This window comes from Pteropus medius, unplaced genomic scaffold (assembly GCF_902729225.1).
Source record: "Pteropus medius unplaced genomic scaffold, Ma_sr-lr_union100, whole genome shotgun sequence".
Taxonomy (NCBI): domain Eukaryota; kingdom Metazoa; phylum Chordata; class Mammalia; order Chiroptera; family Pteropodidae; genus Pteropus; species Pteropus medius.
In genome coordinates this window covers 15,126,534-15,152,508 of record NW_024354875.1, presented here as the reverse complement: position 1 = coordinate 15,152,508, position 25,975 = coordinate 15,126,534, and the positions used below count along the sequence as shown (strand labels likewise).

General features: G+C 39.9%; 1 protein-coding gene across 3 annotated transcripts in view; it reads right to left on the bottom strand.

The window, feature by feature from the left end:
• KIF5C (kinesin family member 5C) overlaps window positions 1–25,975 on the bottom strand; it is a 143,843-nt gene that overhangs the window by 29,580 nt on the left and 88,288 nt on the right. For all 3 annotated transcript variants that reach the window (XM_039855961.1, XM_039855963.1, XM_039855962.1), the window contains exons 12-17: window positions 21,659–21,834; window positions 16,656–16,724; window positions 14,729–14,935; window positions 12,495–12,641; window positions 5,671–5,859; window positions 1,899–2,016 (exon numbers count right to left, since the gene is read on the bottom strand). In XM_039855961.1, the coding sequence (XP_039711895.1) occupies window positions 1,899–2,016; window positions 5,671–5,859; window positions 12,495–12,641; window positions 14,729–14,935; window positions 16,656–16,724; window positions 21,659–21,834 (906 nt within the window). The remainder of the gene's footprint in view (window positions 1–1,898; window positions 2,017–5,670; window positions 5,860–12,494; window positions 12,642–14,728; window positions 14,936–16,655; window positions 16,725–21,658; window positions 21,835–25,975) is intronic.

The window sequence follows — 25,975 nt, the reverse complement described above, 5'->3', positions numbered from 1 at the left end:
GGGAGTGGCGATCCAGGGTTGTGGTGCTAACTTGGAACAGGCCATTCTAGAACTGACCTGGCTCACACCTGGGAGGACTGGTTCCCCACCTGGCCTCAGAGTGACCCCTGAGGCAAAGTACGTAAATGTCCCTTGTAGACAATAAAGAGCTGTGGACATTAGTGGCGCTTAGATTGATGCCGCTATTAGAGTTCCAGAAAGAGCTAATTTACCTCCCACGGGTAAACTGTTTATTCTCTAAGAATCTGGAACAGGAAAACAATCTAAGGACAAGAACAAAGAAAATAGAAATATAAAGTAACGCTCTCCAGATTAAACAGGAAGTGCCCATATTTGGGCCAGGGCTGCTGGGTGCACAGCTGGGGGGCCAGTCCCAGCCTGTTCTTGTCAGCGGCCCCCTGAGCACATTGTGCAATGCTCAGCCCGAGCTGGGGGTTGGGGATAGAGAGAGGAAATGGTTTAAGACAGAGACATTCAAGTCATTAAGTGTCCTCTCTAGCCTGTTCCACTTTATTTCAGGTCTTCTCCATTCTATTTCATTTCCACTCAGTGGCATCACTGAGCAGAACCCATTTACACAGGGAAAAGTTCTCTTCTGTGTCAGGTTTTGGGTGGAGTATTCTATTCCTAACATTCATCCATTTTCACATAAAGAAAATGAGACAAGGTCATAGTGGGGGTGGGCATGTTCTCTGTCTTTTTCAATTAGCCTTGGCATTTGAAACAAAATGTATTTACTGAGCAAATAACTATATAACAATAAGAGAAATAAAAAAAGGATAACATCATCACCAATCCTATTACCCGATCTAAACCATTTTCATTTCAAATACTAATTTGTAGGCCTTGAAATACAAGCATCCATTGATTTTTAAATGTTATAACCACAGTAAAAATAAAATTACATATTATTATTTTTAATCTAAGGTTGCATTTTAAGCGTTGTTGTAGCTTTCATGTACTTCACCTCCAATATGAAAAAAAAAATGTCTTATTGAACAACATACCATAGTTCATTTAACTGTTGGATATTTATGTGGCTTCCTTTTTTTTTTCATCAATATAAGTAATTCTGCAATGAATAGCTGAGATTTGAGGATCAAAGGTATGAAAAGCGTTATGATTATTAATATGGTTTTCAAAATGCTTCCCAGAAAAACTAACAACTTTGCTTGCAACCCATAATATGTGTGTTCCCGTTTCACCGCCACGCATCCATTCTTATCCCTGTTCTGGTCTCTGCATTTCTAGTCACCTTTCTTCAATTTCTTCTATTTTTCATATTTATCAAGTGCTTCCTATGTGTCGGGTACTTCTCTAAGCAAAGGGAGTTGGGAGGCTGCCTGGAAAAAGGGAAGAGCTTGCTCAAAGGATGGAAGGTATGGGTAAGCCGTTAGCAGAAGTTCAGACTTTATGTTAAAAGCAACAGGATACCATGGAAGGGTCAGAGGCACAAGACAGAAGCTGACTTTATGATAGTCCCTTGGGTTACACAGCTCAGTGGCCAGCCTAGAGTAGACTGGGGGTGGGACCCTCAATAGATCAATGAAGTCACAATTCTTAATTAGGATTGAGGACAGTGACAATAAAGACCGAAGACAGCAGAACCAGAGAAGCATCTGGCAGGTCAAGTGGATAGGCCATGGAGACAGAATGGAGGCAGGAGGTAGAGAAAGAGGAGGAGGCAGGGTGGTGGACTGAGGGGAAATGGGAAGAAGGGCAGATATAAGTTGGGGACAGTCTTCTAGATGTTTCTACTTTTTTTCCAATCATGCCATCGTTGTCAGTATACCAAGAAATGCTTCAGTTGAACAAACTAAACATCATGAGTACAGCCAACTAGAGAGTATCTGGTTTAGGCCAAGAGTTTGGCACCTGCATAGTAGTCGATCATTTACCTTGGGCTCGGAGCTTGGCCAGCTCTTCACTGAGTGAGTCTTGGGACTCTTCCAACTGCCTCCTCTTCTGTTCCATGTTCTGCATGTAGTCTGTCAGGGACTTGATCTTGGCTTCGTGCTTTAGACAAGCAAGTAGGTGAAAAAGAGGAGTGAATGACTAGCAAGTGGTCATTCCAGCTTGCCTGGGGACTGTCCAATGGGAATATGCAATAGAGGAGTTCTTGAGTCTCTTTTTGAGTTCCATCACCCAAATGGTGCATATTCTGCCCTTTGCTTGGTATCCAGGACATGGACTCAGAGGATCCTCTGCTTCATTCCCCACAGACAGCGCTCTGGGCCATGTCCCTCCTTGCCATCCACATAAGTCAGACACCAAAACCCAGGCTGGCTTTCCCGCTTCCTCACAGAAAACAATGTGCTGGAGAGAAAGGGGCTGGGAAAATGTCTGGGGCCGAGGGCTTCATTCTTTGAACTCACACCTCTGGATTACATCTTTGTAAATCAAATACTACAGCTTCTCTTTTCCTCTCTCTCAAACTTACCAATTCCTATCTCATGGACTTTGCATTTTACATTTTCCTCTCTCTGGTAAGCTCTCCCATCAGCTCTCCCAGACATGGACCTCGCTAGGTCCCTTACCACTCAGGCCTCAACATTTTCTTATAGCACTGAACTTACATATGATTTATCTATTTCCTGACTTGTTAGCTCCATGAGGGTATAGAGTGCATGCTTAATCAACCTTAGTGGAATGAATGACTGAGTGAATGGGAGCTCATTGACTAAATAAGGACAGCTGTCACTTCTAAACAAATGGAAATATGCCGACACTCCCCCTTCGGATCTACAGCGTTCACATTTAAGCAGAGACATAGGAGACTGAGCTCTAATCTAATGAAATAACCTCTGGGAAATGGGACTCATTTGGGAACAGTCATTTATAAGCACAGCTTTTGGTGAAGAGGATGAGTGTAAACAAAGAGGATCATAGCATTTTAGCTGGAAACATTTTGTCAGATTCCTTAGAGCGTGTCAGAAAATAGCCAAGGTTTCTCTAACTTTTGAACCCCAGAAATAATGACTGAATCTTTAGCTTTGTATATATTCTAGCAGAGTACAAAAAGGCACCTAATGGAAAACTGCACTTGTTGCTAATGTAGAAAGCACTGCTTAACACAGGTATTCTTTAATCCCCCAAATATCCTAATATTCTTGACTCTCATGTCATATATCCAAAATCAGTGTCACTTATGACCTGGGCAACTGGAACTCCAGTCCTGGGCCCCACACTTTAAAGTGCCCTACTTGGGCCATCCGCTGGCTGCACCCCATTCCACTGAGCAGAGTTCACAGGCCAAGGGAGTGTGCCCACCAGATACTCATGTCCCCTCTAGACCACACTCTGTATACTGGGAATCTAGAAACTCCCTACTCTGATGGCCCTACGGCCACTCCCAGGGTTTGCACTGCTGCTTCCATTATCCATTTACATAGATCACAGCTGACAGTTACAAAGCTCCCTCAAGTTCACAGAAAGTGCAGGCAGAACTTGTACGCGGAGGCTGGTACACCCACATGGGAGGAGACAACAGTGGGCTGAAGGCTGCAGGGCCTTTATTTTACTGTGGCCTTGACCTCCAAATGACAGATGCAGGACTGCCCAAAAAGCAGAGGCTACCAGTATAACAGGTGACCTGAGAATCAGACTTGAGGTGCTAATGTTTATCCTTTTTCTTCCCAATTTTTATAAAGTATAAAAATGTGAAACAGTAAAGCAAATCCAGAAAAAGTGGTGTAAATTTTGCCCATAAACCACTCTAATTTATCAACTACGTTTGGCCTTTAAACAACACAGGTTTGAACTATGCGCATCTACTTATACACAGACTTTTTTCAGTAAATACCTATATTGTTTTTGCTCCCCAGTCGGAAGTCCACAGATGCAAAGAGCGGACTGTTCACACTGATGTACACCGTTTTATCAGGGGATCTGAGTGGGCATAAATTGTGGTATCCATGGGGGTGTCCTGGAACAATGCCCTGCAGCTATGAAGGGCAGTTAAGTGTTTGGAGAGTCAAAAGTTATACTTGGATTTTCACCTGTGTGAGGATGGGTGGGGAGTCAATGCCCCTGCCCCCACGTTGTTTCAAGGAGAGACTATATTTCTCATTTGTATTCCTGCTCTTACCTATATGAATGCATATCTTATAAAGTTGCAAGGCATAGCACAGATATAACTCAGCATTTTCATTTTCATTTAACTTTATATAAGTATACTTTTCAAATGGCTGGGTTTTAGAAATTTTTTGTAAGAGCTGCATAATATTCTTCCATATAACTTTGTTATTAGCCTATCAATAGATTAAGGTATTTATTTTATTGTAATGTAATATTGCATTCAACATCTTCCATATAAGTTTACAATATAATTTAATCAGCAAATGACATAACATAACATGAAAATTTTTCATTTTCATTACCAAAGTAAACTATCATAAGTGAAATTACTGGACTAACATAGATTTTTATGGTTTTTGAATCTCAATGAGCTTTCCAAAAAGACTAACCAAATTATACTTTTCTCAACTCTATTTATAAATTTCACTATAACGCACCAGCATGAAATGATCTTTTCAATACATTTTTGCTTATTTCATTAGTTATAAAATGGAACCTTTATGTTTTAACTTGCATCTCGTAGACGATTATTGTGGCAGACAAGGAGGCTGGAGGTAGTTCTATAATTACATATTATGATGTTAAAAAGCATATCAGAAGGAGATATGCCTTTGTCTGCCTCCCAGTATTATCTGATGCACCACTTCACACTGGTATCTATTTTCTCAAATGATCAGTGAATAGCAAATACTGGGCCACTTACAGAAGCCTCAAATCCCAAACACCAAGCTCAGATAACAGTGGCGAACCAGGAACTTTGCTGCTGTTTTCCAAAACTACCTTACTAAAATGAGAATGTCATTCCAATGGGAAGAAGAGCAGCCTTACTCACTGAGAGAATGAAATGTGCCCTGAGGCTTGAAAAATCCCTTCAAGGCTTTGGGTTCACACATGTTGGTTTGAGTCTGAGCTCTGCCTTTCACTGGCTGTATGAATTTGGACACTATATTTAATCTTTCTCAGTCACAGTTTCCTTACTGAAAAAAAAAAGGAACAATAAAACCTGCCTACTAAGATTTCTTTTAAGATCAAGTGAGATAATGTATGTAAAGTACTTAGCACAGTATATAGTGCATTGTAAACAGTAAATGTTACCTACTACTACTAATAATGATAGTAGTAGTAGCAGTAGTTTCTGTTTTCATCTATTAAATTGGACCTATGGTAGAGATTAAAAGATGAAAAAATGTTGCCTTAGCTGATTGAAGTTTTAGATTTTACCCAATCTTATCCATTCATTATAAATTTCTATCCATAGCTCTCGCTCTCGCGCGCGCTCTCTCTCCATCCATCCATCCATCCATCCGTCTACCTACCTACCTACCTACTTATCCATAGACAGCTAGATAAGAGTTTTATACACATATCTTTTCAAAAGGAACTGACATTAATCTATGTAATTCACACAACAACATGTAGCCTGGGTAAGGAATAAGCCTGGGCTGTCATTGCCTGGGGAAGCCATGGACAAGTACTACGTAAAGCAAAGTACATCAATATCCATATTCCACACCATTAGCCCCAGTAAGAACCTGGAGGAAGCAGATTTCAAGAGGACACGGGTGTGAAATGAGGAGGAAAGGCGTGACCTACCTGGGATATGAGCAGCTGGCATGCTGCCAGCTCCCGCTCACTGGCATTCATCTTCCTGTTGGAATCCATCTGGGCACTCTCAAGCTGTTTGCTGCGGTTCACCAGGGACTTAACCTCTGACTTCATCTTACTGATGTACAGACGGGCCATGGTGAACTCCTCTTCAATGACTCCATTCACATCTGCCAACTGAGCACAAGAGGAAGCAAACTCAACTACTGCCTACAATTCCCAGAGGTTCGTGGGGTCCCTGAAACCTGTCCATGGATCTTCAAAATGTCTGTGGGTTCCTAAGAATCCCCAGTTATAGGATCGCAAGCTGAAAACAATCTCTAAAAGGTACTATACATTCAACCTCAAGTTCTCTGAAACCTCCCGTTAAACTTTCAATTAAAAACCTCTATTAAATATAATTGTCAATTAACCAGGCTTTTCTTTATGATTGATTTTTAGGATAAAAGAGATAATATCAGAAGGAAAAGACATTGAAGATTAAAAAAAGAGATAACTTTGAAGAGGTGTTCCATTCAATGTCATACACCCTTACATTTCCAGAACAGCAGCAAGACCTCTGAGTCCCCATAAGAACTCAAATCAAAATTTCAATTCTGTTCTCTATAGTCTGCTATTCAGAGAGAGAAGTAGTCTAATGGCTTCAATATGTTTCTACAACTAAGGGTTGAAATTAAAAGGGTTTTCTATATAGTCCTCAATTAAACAAACAAACAAAAAAATCTAATGAATAAGAATGTGTCATTACCAAAAGCCCCTCTAGAGCAGCGGTCCCCAACCTTTTTCACACCAGGGATCTGTGCTCCTATGAGAATCATGCCTGATTTGATGTGGAGCTGAGGCGGTGATGCTAGCACTGGGGAGCGGCTGCAAATACAGATGAAACTTCATTTGCTCAACTGCCACTCACCTCCTGCTATGCGGCCCAGTACCTAACAGGCCGAGGATCAGTACCAGTCCACAGCCCGGGGACTGGGGACCCCTGCTCTAGATGAAAGTTTTCCTGCATGACTTCTCGTTACTACCAGCTTATGTTTCCCTGCCTCTTTGTGCCTGCCTCTTCCAAGCAGACAAGAATCTAGCTTATTATTAAATACACCTTTAGACGAGAAGATTCTGACAGCCAGCTGTCCTGCATGATCTCATATTTGGCTTCTAAGTTTCAAAGCCCTACTGGAAACAAAAATTGAAGCAAGATACTTAGGACAGAAACCCATTTGCTGAGATGTAAACATGCTCTTGACAGGCAGTTGACCAAAGGAGCAAAGTAAATTGTGTGCATATTTTGTTTAACCACCAGAGGGCACCCTAGCACCTCAGGAGAAGACGAGAGCGCTGTCCAGAACCCAGCCCATAAACAGAGGCTTCAATTGGCTTTAAAACAATAATTCTGACGATGTTTTTCTGATGTCCCACAGTATACTCTAACTGCCCACTTTTGTCATTATTGCTGTCATTGACTCATCATGTGACTACTTTTTTTCATTAAACATTTAAGAATTAGGAATATGAAATCAACCCTAAAAACTTGTAGCGGATAGTAAGTACATTACACCACGCTGAACACCTGTAACTTGGTGTCAACCTTCCCGCAAGACTTCCATAACAGTATTTACTAAATCAGTGTCAACACAACTCAGAATCTATGTTAACAGTAAGGAAATGTCCAAGTTCCAACTCCTGGCTCCATCTTCATTTAATGGAGGTTCTTGCTAAGCCCATTATATTTCTGACTGCCAACAATTTGTCTACCAATGCCACTCCATTACATACATAGTCCCTTTAGAACCTCACAGCATGGAGAAAATGGGTAAGAAAAGCCTACAATCTTTAAATTCAGTTCTGTTTCTCTACCTTTGTGATTGGTCTAATGTAGAAAAGAGATTGAAAAAACTCATTCTTTAGCCTGGAATGGTAAGGAAACATCCATGTCTTTTATGTGGAATTCACAACCCACAGGAGCTCCTGGGGTGGGAAACGTCACTGAACCAACATGTAGGGCATCCTGGGAAGGGACAAACCCCTCCTCCTCTCCAGGTCTGTCCTTAGACAAGAACACTTTCTATTCTATGCCCCAATCCCAAGTGAACTGGGGAAGAGTAAAAATATATATATACATTGACGAGCTTCCTCCAAAGTGATAGCTGGATAATCCTTGCCCCAAAAGAGAACCAGAACCTCTGAAGTCTACTCTTATGGTAGATCTAAAAGGAGATTTTGAGTCCATGCCTAATGGGAAAAAAAATAATACTCCAAACAAATGGTATTAACTGTGAGGTTTCTTACCCCCTAAGAGTTCATATATTTAGTCATGTAAGTTCAAAGTTTTCAGTAATTCCAGTACACTATTATTTCAAAAAGAAGAATCAGAGTCTGTTGCTGAAATGTTATTTATAACTCTCCCGTGGGTCTGGCGATAATTCCAACAGTACATACTAGACTGCGTGATGCAGTACAAATGACTAATCCAGGAGAAAAGGCTGCCTTTCACATGGGAAGGCAGATGCTGCCTGCCCCTTCCACTCTGCCTAGAGGAAGAGTCACCCCCACACTCACCCTCCCACCCCATGTCTCCAGAACATGGAGTGGCTGTGCAAGGTGACACTTTAGGCCAAGTAAAAGGTTCAGATTCTAAAACAGAAAAGTCAGAATGATACTAAAAGAAGTCAGTATGGGCCAAAAGAAAATTAGACAGCTAATCCACTCATTGCATTTACTCTACCTCTATTCTATTAGTTTGTGGCTGAATTTCTGGAAACCTTTGTTTTAAGGAAAACCCAGTGATATAGGTACATTAAAAAAATAAAAAGAGGAGGTTCACTAATAAACCTGGAAAAAGTCAACACGAGGCTCGTCTTGTCATTTGCTGGTCTCGTTTTGTTAACTAACGAAATATTGACTAGACTCTAAAAATGTTTCAAGACATGACTGAGCTGGAGAAATATGAGTCTTTTGTTTCCTTACTATTCAGGCCTGTCATGTTCTGGAACTGAGGAGACTCCAATTGCCATCTCTTTCCCCTCACACCACAGTACTACCAGGAGGGACGTTGTGAAAACTGAAAGAATTTCAGGAACGAAAATATAAGATCACTGAAAGATTTTCTAGATCTGCTCATTTTCTTAGATAAAAAGAATTATATCAATTGAACAGTCCTAAGAATAAAAGTATCTGTAGTAAGTGGGACTTCATCAAACTAAAAAGCTTCTACAGAGCAAAAGAAACAATTGAAATGAAAATGTGACCTATAGAATGAGAGCAAGTATTTCAAATCATGTATCTGATATGGGGTCAATACCCAAAATATATAACAAACTCGTACAATTGAATAGCAAAAAACAAACAATCTGATTTTAAAATAGGCAGAGGATCTGAACACACATTTTTCCAAAGAAGATATACAGATGGCCAACAAGTACATAAAAAGATACTTAACATTACTAATCATCAGGGAAATGTAAATCAAAAGCACAATGAGCTCCTACCACCTCACACTGGTTAGAATGAATGCCATCGAAAAGACAAGAGATGACAAATGTTGGCAAAGATGCGGAGAAAAGGGAACACCCGTGCACAGTTGGTGGGAATGTAAATTGGTGCAGCCACTATAAAAAATAGTATGGAGGTTCCTCAAAAATTAAATTACTTAAATTAAAAATAGAACTGCCATATAATCCAGGCAGGGTCTATAACTCAAGGAACTGAAATCAGAATCTCATAGGAGTATCTGCACTTCCACATCCACTGCAGCATTATGACCATAGCCAAAATACAGAAACAACCTAAGTGTCCATCAACAGAAAAATGGGTAAAGATGATGTGTGTGCATAAATATATATATATAATTATTCAGCCATGAGAAAGAAGGAAACTCTGCCATTTGAAACAAAATGGATGAAACTTGAGGTTCATCCCTCAAGTGAAATAAGTCAGACAGGGAAAAGATAAATACAGTATGATATTAGTTATATGTGGTTATCTAGAAAATCTAAAAAAGTCAAATTCAGAGAAACAGAGAACAGAGTGGTGGTTACCAGGGGTTGTAGGGGAGGGGAGTGGAGGGATGGGGGTTATTGGACAAAGGGTACAAACTTCCAATTATAATATTAACAAGTTTGGAGATCTACAGAACAGCATGGTGATAATAATTGTATCATATACTTGAAGGTTGCTACAAGAGTAGGTCTTAAATGTTCTCACCACAAAAAAAGTAACGGTAACTATGTGATAAGATGGTGGTAGCTAATGCTACAGTGGTAATCATTTTTCAACATATAAACGTATCAAGTAAAGATACTGCATACCTTAAATTACAGTTATATGTCAATTATATCTCAGTAAAGTTGGGGGAGGGAGTATCTGTGTTCATAATGATAGATCTAAGAAATATCTCTATATGTCATGTAATTTCTCAGTTGACAATCTTCCAGATAATCTGGGTTCACCTTGTCATTTTATAAATTAGGAAAATGAAGCCCAGAGAAGTGACTTGCGCAAAGTCACATCATTCTTCTCTTTAGCTTTCATTGCTCTAATGATTAAATCATAATTATGAGGGGGGAAAACCAGAATGATTAATATCTTGCTCTATAAGAGAGAGTTATCAATGAAATTAACTAGTTCTCAATGGAACTAACTAGGGCATCCAATGTCTGGAATCCAAAAATATCTTTAAAACATCCAGATGAGTATTTAAAAATAATCTCAATCATAATTCAGATTCCCAAAGGTAAGGACTCTTTTTTTAAATGCTGAAGCACCTAGACACTCTTTGATTTCATTAGCATTTCATCAGCTCTATTTTAGAACTTAGCATAAAAATATCTTCCTTTATCGTTATCAGCAGCAGGCACCAACTTCCCATAAATCAACTCCACCTTCATATTTCAAGGGCCACTTAATCACACCAACGTCAGAAGTTTATTGTTCAACACCAATGTATGCCTCTAAAAATTCTAATAAATTCTTAAATGTAAAAGGACCAAAATGGAGCTTAATAGGGTTAATCCTATAATATCTGAGAATTCTATACTATAATTAGGTTCATTCATAAAGATTCATGAAATATCCGTTACAATAGATGTTTCATGAAAGAATGGTTAGGTTCACAAGAAGCCATGCCCTCTAAGCCTAGAGCTGTTATACCATCCACGAAGGGCTTTCTAAGTCTCCTAGAAATGTCTATAAACAAAAGTAATTTGGGAAGCCTTTTCTAGTACAATTCCAGCTCAAAACCTGAGAACTCCCACAGAGCAGGCTCACGTAGAATCCAGCCTTTTAAAAGTCAAATGGCTAAATTAAAAAATTTTTGGTTTTAGGGACTTGTGAGGTAGAAACTGAGTAATATAGCACCATTCTTGGGGTTGATTAAATCCACACGCATTTATCAATGGCTACGCTGCACAAGGTGTTGTATCATAATGAAGCTATAGTAACCAAAATGGTGTGCTATTGGCACAAAGATTAGATCAATGAAACAGAAAAGAAGATACCTATACAAGTTTGGGGGTGATGGATATGTTCATTATCTCACAGTGGTGATGATTTCATGAGTGTGTACATATGTCAAAACTCCTTAACTGCACACTTTAAATAAGTGCCATTTACTTCATGTTAATTATACCTCATTAAAGTTATTTTTTTAAATGTATCTCTTATTTTTCAATGACATCTCTTCTATAGCGTAGCAAATGATTAACTTTTCTTGGCTGATAACTTTGTTTATTCTCTTTTCTCTTCATTCCTAGTTTGTGGACAACTTTATACTATCCCCATGCTTCTTTCTTCTCACCTCCCTTACTTCCTGGCTATCAATGGCACCAACAGGAACAACTCTAGGGGATTAAATCATTGTTGGTTTAAGCCAATAATAGGAATCCTGTTTCTCTTTGCTTTCCCAGCTTCCCTTGCAGTTGGGGGTGATCACATGACCCAAATCTAGCCAATAAAGTATAAGGAGATATCTAGGGGACTCCTGGATGGAAGCTGGCTGCCTTTTTAGCCCATCCTGCCTTGGATGCAGTTGTGTTAAGACGTGATGATTGGTGCTGTAGCAGCTATCTTGCTGCCATGAGACAAAAATCTACAGATACTAAAAAGTAACAGGATGAGGAAAGCAGAAAGGAAATAATCCTTGGATCCTTAACACTGTTGAAACACTGCACCAAACCAAAATTTGCTCCTAAATCTTTAATAAGCAAAAGAATGGCCTAGGGAATGTCTCGTTAAAATGCAAATTCTAACTCAGTAGGTCTGAGGTGGGCCTCAGAGTCTACTCCCAACTAGCTCCCAAGTGATGCAAAACACAACCTGAATGGCAAGATTCTAGACTTCTCACACTGTGAATAATTAAATGTGGCTTTGTTTTTTAAGCCACTGTTATTAGAATCCTATTACTTTCACCTAAAAGCTTTCATACTGATTGGAGAATTTTCACTGTTGGATTCTCATAGAAAAGGAAAAATACAATTCTGAGACTAGAACTGTTGCTTAACCTACCTAATTCCAATTTTTTTTTGACAGTGTCATACAAGTTTGAGAAGTAAACCAATTTACATAAGGTTGACCAAGATTTGAAGGCATTTCCTATATTCAAAAGGCAAATATTTTTCTCCCCCTCCTTACCCAATCATTCACTTATTCATTCAATCAGCCCTTTGTTCATTCATTCAAATATTACCAAGCATGTGGCAGATGCAAAGCACTGTGCTAAGCATTGAATGATACTTGGAATAAAGCACAGACTCTGGTTGCTTAGGACAATGACATTATAAGAGCAGGCAGAAAGGATAAAAAAAAAAAAAAGGGCTTACAGTCTTCACATCATTGGTGCCAATAATTCCACCTATCTCCCCCAGATCCTTCAACAACAAATTCAGGATCTCTGTAGCTCTCTTTTTCTGGTGGTTGCTAAGCTCTTGCAGCTGGCTCAGCTCTCTCTGTGTGGTTGTCAATGTAGTCTGAAAAACACATTTTAACAAGAAATTAAAAGGGTTGCCCATCGATTTCATACATGTAGCCTTGCAAGAATAACAACATAATGTAGGATGGAGTTCTCTTATCATTTTATGTGATTTCGACATAAGTCCTTTGAAGTCAAACTATAGTAGAGCACTGCATTCTCTGATTAGAAGAATTATTCTTGGCCTGATATGTTATGTCTACACATCAAATGACAACTTCCAGGTTAGTGAAATAAGTTATTAAAAATAAAGCCGAAAAGGAGCCCTTAGGTTTATAGTGAGTAATCATATCTTACTACCTACCAGATGTTTTACGTCGGTCCACATTCTCCATGGTCTAAATATACCTGTGAGCACCCCACTTCCACTCCCAAACAAACCTGATCCCTGGACCACTTCCAAATTCCCATCAGACTTCAGTCTGGAAGGCCCAGAGGAACATTAATGAGTTTAGAAAACAACTCAGAAAAAACCTTCTAATCTTCACAGTAAGCTGAACTGAACACTCTACATCTCTTTTTAAAATTAGTCAACAAGAAAGGGTTTCTTAATATATAACAGAAGCTCCATTTTATCACCAAACATTATCAAACCTATTTATTTTCCATTTCTGATATATGTTACCAAAAGGTATATATTTTTAACTAACTTAACGAACGCTGAACATCAATGGAATAGCTATCTTAGAATGAACTCGGCCAACAAAGAAAATAATTCTCCAAAATTATGGAGCTTTGGAGGTTAACGCAAACAGACTTACTCAATTCTTCCATACGTAGTTATTTTACTAGAGCACTTTTTAATGATCTGACTAAAAATAGTACTCTAAATGAGCCTAGTAATACTTTTGACAGAAAATAAGAACTATATTATGGAAAATGTTTCATTGTTTTGAGAAGCAAATACCAAAACTAAATAAAGAATCCTGCAGAAAACAGTAAGCAGAGAAAATCTAAGTTTCCTCCTTTCTTAAGTGATGTTTGATCTGTTTTTTTTTCTGTTTGCTTTTATTTTTGTTTTGGCATTGCCACTGCTTTTGTTTTTAAAATCCACAGAAGCAGTAGTTCCCATCTTGGGAAGCATTTAAAGTCTTCTTTCATGCAGTTCAATGTATGGAATGAGAAGCCTTTTCTATCAGCTCTACAGTCAGCAGATTAGAGCTTTCCGGCACCATCTGCTACTTCTCCTTGCCGGGGAGGACTGGATGTTTTCCACAAAGCAGGCTGGGCACAATCCCATGATACCAGACCACTGCGCCATGGTGCCAAGGGCAGTAGCATACAGCCATTCAGCTTCCTACCATCCATTTTCCAAGTAGAAAAGAACAAAATGGACACATCCCACCACCAGCCACCTTGCCAAATGTTCACTGGCCCTGCTGCCACAAGCTCACTGTGCAGAACCTGCAGCTTCTTTCACTGGGAAATCTGCAAATTAGAAAATGTACAGACTGAAGCACTGGTTTAAAACAGGACAACAAACAAACCAGGACAGCTCAGTCATGGGATGGAACAAGAAGTTGTGGGAGGAACTGAATTTCATTCAGGAGGGTATAAACAAGAAGAGTGAAATCCATACCTTCCACAGTCACCCACTCTCGCCTGCTGATACAACATTTTATTTATTGATATTGAAGCAAATGCACAGGTCCATGCTAAGTGCTTTATGTAAACTGTCACTAACTCTCACACAGGTTATTATGGCCATTTTTACAGATAAGGGAACAAATATTCAACAAGTTTAAATGTTTTGACTAAGGCCTAACAGTTGTAAAGTCAAAAATTTAACTAGGATTTTCCTGGATCCAAGGTCTGCATTCTCTTAAGTATCACAGAGCATCCCTGCTAACATTATAAATCCCCTGGATACAAATAGTTATGCTATGTAGTTCTAGAACGAGTGGACAAAAGTCACTTATATAAAATATTTCGATCACTAGAGGATTTCAGAGCAGGTACCTCAGACTAACACTGAAAAACCATTCAGCCAACTGCCTTCCTATATAAAGTCTGCCAACAAATATTGATATAAGTACAGGAATAGCAGCCAAGAAAGTCCCGCCCCCTAGACACAAATGTTCCAACCGTTTTCTGGGCCAGCTCATCTGTCAGCTGCTCATTGGCCCTGGTCTTGTCCTCCACTTCCTGTGACTTCTGGTCATAATTGACAGCCAGCTCCTCCAGAGCCTGGAGAACTTCTTTCACCTCATCTTTGGCTGCCTCATTTTCAATCTGGAGACGCGTCAGCTCCTCTTGGATCTTCTCATAGTCTCTTCTTGTGGAAGCTAAAAGCTGGGGAAGTGAGATGGCATGGAACTGGTGAATGTAATGTTAAAATGGTTATGTTCTATACTCTATCCAAAATAATTAAATAAAAACACATCAAAGAAAACAAATCAACAAAGCTCAGGATGACTAGAAACACTACTGTACATCTAGACGCTAAATTAAAAAATAGCATGTTATTTCAAAAATTTGTTTCTTCTTCCTTTTATTCTTTTTCTTTCTTCTTTTTAGTTTAAAGCTACATAGGCTTAACTCAAACAACTGATTACACATCAAAAATCAACACACTTTATAAGAATAAAAAACAAAAAAAACCACACTTTGTAGCTGGCTGGCTATTCCACATGTTTAACAAAGTTTGAGGGGAATCGTTTCTGAGGACTATCATACTTGCATGGCTTTTTAATATTAACATTATTTCACATTGTAAGCTGGTCAAATTCAGAATCAACCAAAACAGTATAAAAGGACAGTTATCGATTTTTCTTAGCATGCATCACCAGTGTATAGAAGGATATACTCTAAATATTAACATAAGTTAAAAGTGAATGACTGGGCTTGTGGATGGTTTTATTATCTTTGTGCCTATTGTTTCTCTGATTTTCCTGTAATGCACAGATACTGCCTTGACACTATAAAAAAAGAAAAATATTTAGAGTTTTAACAGTAAAGAAAAGGAAGTATATCAGAGGCAGTTATAGCAAGATAGAAATGCAAAAGAATAGAGTGGCAGGAAGAGGGCAGGAAAAACTAAGCGATAATAAACTAAGCTATAATAAAGAGGAAATCAATTAAATGTTTCATCTGACTGCAAAGCCATACAGAATCTCCCTGCCAAGGGAAGTATTTGGGCAGGAGGCATAATCATTGCCCTAGAGAGATGAAGGGGAACAAAAAAGAAAAGGAAGGAAATGGTTATAGAGTTGTGTCTATAGTAAGGCTGGGGCTAGGGACATGAACCCAAGCCATCTGCTATAATTGCATCACGATCCAATCTACAGTATTTTAGCAACAAAGCAAGAAGCACCCTAAAGCGCAAAAGAAAAAAATAAAACTTAGATGGTCCTCAAATCATCTATGTTTAATAGATTGGCTGTCTATCCTTTGCTTAGGTTCCTGTTCGTAAAATACTTGGCAAAGTGCAATGCAATAAAGACTACTGCAGAACTGAATGCCATCAGGAAGGCTGAAAACAATTCGCCTCCTTTTTACTGTACCACATATATACTAACACGGCATTTGGACCTCTTTCCTCTTTGCTTTCTATTCCTCTACCTTCTGCTTGTTTGTTTGTTTATTATTCCTACAAGATAGCACGAGAACATGGTGTATATCAAAGACATGAGCTGGCTCATCTGCGAAGCTGAACAATGTCTGGCTAAAACGGCAGGAAACAGGAATGCTGGGCCCTAGATATGAGGAAGCAGAACCATCCTTGCCAGACTATGACGCTCTTTCGTCTCTATTCTTTAAAGACTAAGTGTAGCAATCAGCTACTTACTCTCAAAACGCCAGAGCTCTACAAAGTCAGACATTTATTTTCTACATTCAGGCAAAATCAGTGTTTAACAGGCAATGAAGAGAAATCTACCAAGAAATTTTCACATGATTCAGTGATTTCAAAAAAAAAAAATTCTTTGCAAATTAAGTTTCTGGAACAAACATCAATAACAAAGAGTAATAAAAGAACTTTGTAAAAAAAAAAAAAATTTACTGCAAACTTTACCTCATCCTGATCCAACATCTGTTGCTTCAGCTTTTCAGCCAGCTGGCTCTGCTGGTTAATTTCATCATCCTGAAACGAAACATCGTGTTTAATTCTTTTTGGTTAGTTATGTCACTTTTGATATCCTGGTTTGCCGATGATAGTCGGATACCAGGATGCCAGCTATAAACTTTCTAATAAGTGGAAGGGAATGGTGTGGTGCTACTCCCAAAGAAGAGAGATCGGTTCTGGGATCTTGATTTGGTTAAAATACCTCTTCACCCATCTTTGGGAGCAGATGGAACATCTGGGTATTCTGGAAAATACATCCTTCACATTCTGCTCTCTTTGGGAGCAGATGCAACATCTGGGTATTCTGGAAAATACATCCTAACATCCTTCGCATTCAACTCAATCCCTGCTCTTCCAGAATTCAGAGACTGAAGGCTTGGGAACTGCTCTCTCTCTCCCAATTCAAAGATGTTAACAGTAAATTCCTGGCTTGAAAAAGAAGGCAGTGAATTTCTAACCATCTGCACTGTAATATATTCATGTCCCAAATCTTATCAAACACATCAGTGACCAGGAATGCCGACACGTGATATGTAGGAGAGACCAGTATTTCTACTTCAAGCCTCTTTCTTAGATTGGAAAAACATTTACTAGGGAATTAATCTTTGGCATGAGCAGACCTCCCTCTTGATTAGAAATTAATTATTAATTACCATTTAGTTTGGGGATGGGGGGGCGGGGAGCGGGAAGGGAATTAGGAAGCTGGGGGTACAGAAATGTTGATGCCTAGTGATTGGCCTGTCACCGAAGGGGGAAAGGCTCTCCCACAGGCATATTCATTCTCTCGCTCTCATTTTCTGCCACTAGGTGTGTGTTGCTGCCACTGAGCCAGAGCTACCCACCTCTCGCTGCCCATGTAAATGCCTCTGCCTCTCCCTAGACACGGTCAACCCACTCACTGCAAGCAAAGCAGCAGGCGGACAACGCCCAATCACATGAGCTCAGTCTTTGCTACAAAGATTTTCATGAGTTCAGATGCACATCTGAAGCACAGCCTGTGAGAACAACTTGGCTTCACATACACCTCTCCCTTAGAAACAGGAGAAAATCCTATTTGGTGACACTTCTAGAGTCTAAACCCCAAACAGAGTGAGTGAGATTCGGTTCAGCATTATTGGGCCCCTTTTTGTGCCAAGTGCTTTCATCAGCAGCCCAAAGTAGGGCGGGGGGAGGCGGAGAGACGCTTACTGCGCTTTCTACCTTTTCTAGAGATGAGGTGAGGGGTGAATTCAAGGGCCTGGTTAGCGAACCTTGTTGGCAAAACTCAGTTTTCCACAGGATATTCCCAAGCTTATCTGGTCGTGTCTGTGCATACACTTAAATCAGATTAACTCAGCAGCACACCTAATGCTCTCCATGGAGCAAGGAAATTGTAAAATCAATATTACAGGATCTGTATCTGCCTTTCCCTTGTGCAGCACATCTTTTGGCCTTAATTCTCTCTTCAAGGAGATTCTGTTTCTACTGAACTTTTTACACCGCTATTTCTTTAATGGTTCTACAAAATACTGATGACTTTCCTCCCGAAATCAGATTTCTGGCAGGGGAATTAGGGAAATTACACCAGAGTGGAAATGCCAAAAATGGCACTTTCACAACTAGGAGACTATTTCGTAGGGCTTATTTTCTCTTCTACTTTGTGAACTTAGAATGTCAGGCATCAGGAACAATTTTGGGTTTACGTTCCTCAGCACATAAATATTAAACAACTTAACATAAAAAACTCAAGGCGTTTAACATCAGGAGTTGCCATCTCTTCCCCTGGGACATATAAGCAACAGCTACGAGTGATGTAAATCACAAGAGAAGAAAAATGGTGGAATGAGTGCTTTGTTCTCAAACTATGTTCATTTCAATGCCTGAAAACGCAGGCTTCTTTCCTGACAGGTGGCAAGGCGGGATGATGCAGTAATTTTTGAGGTATAGTGAGAAACTAAGGGTCCCTAGAGCTTCAGCTGGGAAGGATGAAGAACAGGGACTACATTATAAGGCCACGAATCACTGTACGAGAGGCGTTTCCAAAACTACACTTACCCTTTATTACGGCAATTGCTCTAAGGAAGGAGCATTGTCCATTGTGATTTCTAAAAAATTTTCAAAATTTTCAGAATAAAATGTGCCGTGCAGTCTACATCTACCATTCAAGTACACCTTGTGGAACATGTTTATGCATGCTGACTCTGATGCTATTAAGATCTAATCCATGCATAGCAGATTTTAAAGTACTTCCCCCAAAATATTCTTCTACTTGAATTTTCTTATACATGAAAAAGATGAGTGGTCAACAGGTCACTGGTCATCTTTAATTATAAAGATTTTTTTGTTGCAATGGTAATCAGTGAAATAAGGTTCAACTTACATTTCTACTCACACTTAGTTCTTCTCATACGTATCCAATAGTACAGTAATATCGGAGAGATGAAGGGAAATAAGAGACAGTGCCAACACCAGTTTGCTCATCTTATAACTCTGCTTTCAGCCCACCTCTGAATCACCACCCCTCTGAAACCACATATGATGTGGCTTCTTCTTTAAACAAATAGAAAAGGAGAAGACAGGAAAAAAAGAAACTAATATTTATGGAGCATCTGCTATGCACCAGAAACTTTTAATCCCCATCGCAACCTTTTGAGGTCACAGATATGAGCCCCGTGTCGCAGCTGAGAAAAACATCTCCAGCAGGGTAGGTAGGCAGCTCAGGCCTCGGCATTACTATGTCATAGGTCTAACTCCTAAGTGCATGCTTTTCCATTACACAGCATTACCTTGAGACAGCATCTAGCCTGAGATCCCTAGATAGACAGCACGGAGGGACAGAGGGGCAGCTGGGAGGAGATCACACAGCCTTTCTCTCACCACATTCTACACAGATTCATTAGAGCTGACAGGTGCCTCATTTAAAGGAGTAAGGCTGGGGATGAGTACTGGGCTAGGAGTCAGAAGACATTTAATTTCATTGCGGTTCTGCCACCCATGGGTGATGTAAACTTAGGGAAGTCATGCAAACACCCTGGGCTAGTTTCTCATCTAGACCTCAATATTTTCAGCTCTACTACTCAATAATCTATAAAGGTACCAGGTCCAAATCCATGAGTTCTCAAAAGTATCAAACCAACTACATCATCAGAAACATAAAATACCCTCTAGAACCTTTAAGAAGAGAACAAATAAGAATGACAGCTGATAAGGCAGTCCATGGGTAGAGTTACTAAGGTCAACCACTAGCTTTGTGCCCTCTAAGTCTGAGGCTTTGGGGCTCAGTTCTCTCCCAGATCTCTCAGCATCACCCTGTGTTGGTCCAAAAATACAAACCTTGAAATGTGTGCTTTACAAGGTTTTTAAGGCATATACTAAAGGAAAACAATATAACAGAAAATGTCCTAGGTTGGTCATCAAGAAGCAGAGATTCGAGGGTCAACTCTGCCAGCTACCAACTAAATACCTGTAAGGCATGGCATCTGTACCACTCTGAGCTCGGTCCTCATTACTACCTTTTGGAAGAGGGATTCAAAACTCTGAAGTCTTTCTCACATCAATGAAAGTACCTCATGCTGCCAAGGTAAATGACCCCAATTCCAACCATGGCAGGTGTCTATTCATAGAGAACAGAATATAAAATCAGGTTAGTACCCTCATCCAGGATTCTTTTGGAGTTACTAAAAATGAACCTATCAATTCCAAAATGAGAAAAAAAAATTGCAGTATGTTTAAATGATGCATTTCTTTGGAGAAATCAAGAAATTGCCTATGCTGGTAACCTATCATTGATCTCCTTTTTCTCTTGGATTATTTGAGGTTTTGTTAGAAAATATTTGAGTATTAATGGAAGGATACAGTACCTCAAGTGCCTAAAGGGCAATTAACCCAGCTCTCACTGGTGTGAACAGCTTATTAAATATGTCATCAGAAGAGTAGCATGACCCAAGTTTAATGCTGTGGTTATAACGCAAACTTCCAGAATTACAAAGCAGAACTAGCTTCCTTAAGGTGACCAGTCACATTTCCACATTTCTCTTGTAAAGGTGATTCTGGACTCTGAGTTTTACTCCAAACAGAAGCCTGTAAGATTGATAGCAACATTAACATAACAAAGCTGTTTCATCCCAACCAGAGGTGTTTCCAGGACTTTGAGCTTAACCACAGCAGACAAAGGGAAGGTTACATCCACTGAAAATATCAGCAATCTTCATGAAATCAACTGAATGGATTTAGAATATTCCAAGGGCAGCATGCCAAACCTGTGAAACATTAATTTGAATCCCTGTGCTTCTGGGATTCCTGACCCGATCTCCACTGGAGATGAATGATACAGAATGCTATGCAACGTCCCTTTACCTCAATTCCTTGTGCACTGACATGCCTATTCGAGTCCCAAAAGTTTGCCATAAAATTAGACATTCCAATCAGCATGCTCAAACTACTTCATGCAAGAGCATGATCCTGAAAACAGCTCTACCGATAGGGTAGAAGCCGTCAGACCACATGCCACCACAGTCAATTCCTCATCCCAAGACCTGAGAGCTACATGATTAAGCACACACTTGAGTTTTGGGAGCCACCACCTTCGTCCCTGTAGCTGGGACTATCGTTGGAGTTTCACAGAAGTGAGGAAAAGGCTCAGAGAAGAAGAAAGAATTAAAGATCACGCACACTCACATCCCCCACTCCCTCTTTTCATGCAGTGATCAGCTCCAGTCCAATTTCTAGAAGTAAAAACTGTCTATCCAGGCCAACAGTCTACTCTTCCAATCAAATTCTATGAAAGTCTCTATTCCGCACGAGTCAAGTTCCCTGAGTCTGCCCAAGCAAGAGCTAGGGTAAACATTAGGAAGACAGACCTAAACATAGTCTGCAGCAACACAGGGTTTGAAGCTGCTTCCGGTCAGTAGGTCTGGGACCTGCCACCTTTAGTCTCTGTACTGGAGTGAGAATTATAATCTCTGGCTACAGACCTTATCATCCAGCTGTCTGTAGAGACTGGAGATCTCCTCGTCGTACTTTTCTTTCTCCTCCGCAGAGATGCCAGCAACAACAGGGGCAATATTGTCGATGATGGGGGTGTTATCACAGGGCTCCAGAGTCTTCTGGTCCTTCGCACTGATCTGTTCGTCCTCAGGCACAGCTTCTCCTGTAAAACACAGCGGAGAGGGGTTCAGCATGCAACCCTCCAGGAAGAGTTCCAAAAATAGTCACTCCCACAAACAAGACACAAAAGATACAATAAAGAGCTGTTGTAGAGAGTTATAGCTCATGTTCCTTCTATTTGACAAGAAAGGTCATAGTTAATTGACCAAAACTGGTTCTATCAACCACACAAGCTCTTAACTAATCCGACCTGCAGTGAGATCCAGGATTTCTTTCATGCATTTTCCTTTTGAGGAACATGCTGGGGCTTTACTAGAACGGTAGTCTCTCTAGTGAATGATTCAAAGGGAAATAGACCTCTGAGGCATCCTAATTACCAATTAATTAGGTTACCATTTCATTAATAGAAACAGTTGCATCAAGGAACAAATTCGCCATTGTTTTATTAGAACACTGTAGGGCCCGAATCCTCTGAATGTGAAGCAGGAAGCCAGGGTAGCCGTGGACAGGGGAACTCTGACACTGCACAAACATGCATTCCACTACCACTCTCTCCTGCAGGAAGTCAGAATTAATTGGCTCTGTCGGAGAGTTCAAATAGAATAATTTCCTGTCATGTCAGGTTGTTCCAGGAAAGAAAAAGTTGCCAATCTAGAATATCCTGCAGAGACCCTGCATACTGGGTTTGCAGAGCAGTACTGGGCTTTCAAAAAAAAGCATTACCAAATTTGACCATGCAAATTGAGGGGAAAGGTGATGTTCTCAAGCTGGCCAGTGGCTCTCTCCAACAAGAAAATCACCTTGCAAAGACAGACTGTAAAAAGGATTCTATGAAAACCATGTAGCCCAACTGGGTCTCTCAAATATCTTCTTGGGAAGCAAACCAAAACCAAACATACTTTCCCATCACAGTGTTTACCATCAACTTCACACTCAGTTTGCTACATTCAGTGAGTGTCTACAACAGTTCCAAGCCTTCCTGTGCCTCTCAGCCCATAAAATGTATTTTGTGGAAATTCCCCGGGAAAACTGCTCTGAGCCAGAGGGAAGTTCTCAAAAAACAAAAAAAGCAAAACAAAACAAAAACAACCAACCAACACCCCCTCCCCCATACAACTGAGATACTAATCCTGGCTTCATTAACAATATATATCCTGCCTCAAGGGACCTACCTGAATACTGTATATACTTATCTTAATGTAAACAAAACACTGCGATGGGTTAGCTTTGCTGCTTAAGATTCCATTATTGAACTTGATCATCACAAAACAGTATGATGGCCTCCATGTCAAATAAAAGTAACACCCAATGATTTCACTTTTGTAACATAGTTCCATTTCAAGTAGAAACCTAAAGCAAAACCTGTAATAAACTATTACTTTGCAAATATCCAACTGAGCCAATGCTTTTTTCCTCTAAAGCTCAACTAGACTATATCGTACCCAAAACTTTTTCTAAAATTACTGACCTGAAACAAAACCAGAATATCAGAGTAGCTTTTGAACTGAACCTGAACCAAATCAATATTTCATTAAGTTCCAATTCCTGGTTTAAAACATCCATTAGCATCCTTAGTATGCTGACTGGATTTCATCCAGTTAAAGGATCTATATTCTCTACAAGCCTGCTAGATCCCCCGGCCATAAAAGCAGTACCATCATGTTCTAGTTCCTAAGAATTTTTTTTTTTGCTTTAAAATTAAATAGTTTGCTTGTTAGTTTACCAATCTACATACCTTTCTCGAATCATCAAGTATACACTAAAATTCAAAATTCCTTCTTCATCCCTACCTCCCAATTCTGTTCCTTCTCCAGATAAATTCACCACCAACACTTTGGTAAATGTCTTCCTACTTGGATCATGACTGTATCTCTAATTTTTCAGTATTCAAGCTTCTGAAATTTTTAAACAGGGAAATCCAGTGCAGTATAAATTTGATCTTCCAGCTTAAGCATGATGAAGGTGAAATTCTTAACTGTACTAGATCAGAAACCAGCTAGAATATGGTCATATAATCTACAGATCAACTCATACCAAGTCCAGAGGTAAGACAAAAACATCTAGAAGAAACATATCTATGTTCCAAATGGCCAGAGGGGCAGTGATATCATGAGGCTGGTGCGAGCTAAGGAGCTGCCCAGTGCATGTTTCAATTCATCCAGGGGGCAGAAGCCAGAAATAAAATGCCATAACCTAGCAGCGAGTGACCTGCTTTAACCAAAGTCACAACCTTGACTCCTCCTAAAGCTGCCCTTCTTCCTTCCACTGAGGAATGACAGCATCACCATGGACCAGGGTTGTCCCAGATTAGGGAGGTTCAACAAGCTAACCAACGCTGCTCTGAGGCAGTCAGAAAGTGACCAGCACAGTCCCCATAAACATCTCCAGCGCCGTGGCGGAACGCTTAGCCACACTGCTCCTTTTACAGAGCTAATTAATCGTTAAGCCCACATCCTGCTGAACCTTTTTGTTTGCTTTTTTATAAAGGAGAGGAAATAATAATGCCTCTAACACAGCATTGTTCTAAAGATGAATTAAAAGAGTATATGTAAGAGACACAAAAGGTATTATTGTTGACAGTTCACCTCTTAAACCCTCCCCTCTCCCTGACAAACTGTCAACTTTTTCAGGTTCTGCAGATAAATTATTATTTTTACTTATTCTGAGATTAGTGTTTCTGGGGTCGTCACAATGCCTTTAGAGCTCATTTCCGAAAATAAAACACAATATAGCTATACGAGCCCCTTTCAGGTTTATTTTTACTATTACTAAGACAATTATTTGAAACGTACTGCAGACTTTCTGGTTTCTCTTGAAGAATTCTCTGAATCAAAGCACCAACATGTCCCCCACAAAGCTACATCTAAACAACGAGCTCTTCCCAGTTTATATTCTAAAGGTCAGGCAGTCAGGATTATTTTTTGCAGCAGCCGTTCAGGCCGAGAAGAACAAAGCAGCAACACGCAGGAACAAAAGCAGCAGGCATCTGTGGGAGAGCAAGGCTCCTGCCAAGAGAGGAACCAAGAGCCGGGTTTCCCAAACACCACTGCCCTTCAAAGGACCGAGAAAATGACTTCCAGAAGCGTCCCTGGTAACTGCACTGTCCAACTCACAAACACGTTTGGGGATTGTAAATTCCCAACACTATGCACGACCTGACACTAGGCAATCTGTCTCCATGGCAATCTCACCACTTTAATCGAGAATATTCCCTGCACTGCAGACCGAGTCTCCAGAGAAGCCCCCATGAGGTGATTACGGAATAACTGATTGTAACAGGGAAGACAGCTGCAGACAAACCCGAGATAAATAAGGCCCTAAAATCTGGTGATGGGAGAATGGGAAAAGACCACCAAATGAAGATTAGCATCTATTTTCATTTTTATTTTCCTTCTTTGTATTAAAAGCAAATTTCTCTTAGTTTATCCCCCCAGGCATCATACCTGCTGTATATAGGGAAAGAGCTATGATATTGTAAAGCATCTGATTTTCTAAAATGAAAGCTTCCCCTCCCCCTAACTAGAAACCTTTCTCTTCTTTAAATAAGCATTCTGGCATTTCCTATTGTCAGATGTAATTACCTTTAAGGACTAAAAAGATTTGTGTGTACACAGGAGCATTCACTTTGAGCACACCTACAAGGTTTGCAGAGCATTTTAATTATAAAATGAAAACCCCCAGAGGGCAGAAATAACATTTCTACAAAAAAGTAGAAATCCATCAATTGCAATAAACAAGAATGACAGACTAATCAAAAACTCTCATTAGGGCTATCAGTTAAAAACTCCAAAACAGGCTTTTTGGTTATTAAAAAAAAAAAAAAGAAAAGATAGAAAGAAAAGAAAACCAGCAGACTGCCAGTAATTCATTAAAATTTCACACATGAAATAGCAACGAGCTAGTTATCCTTTTCATAAGTTGAGTACCTAAAGCCTCTGGAGGACACAGAAAGGTAATTGCATTCTCTCTGCAACTCCAGGGCAGAGATTTGCTGGTCACTCACAGCTTCCGCCAGAAACCACAGCAGATCTGGTGGGAAAGGACATGCTTTCTTTTAATACCAATTAAACAGGCTCAGTGGCAGACCTAATGGTAGGTAATTTCTATATCAAAGAAACTGAAAGGAAATCTTTAAGTTGCCAGATGGGTAAGAGCAGCTGGCTACAAGATGTCATTATATGAAT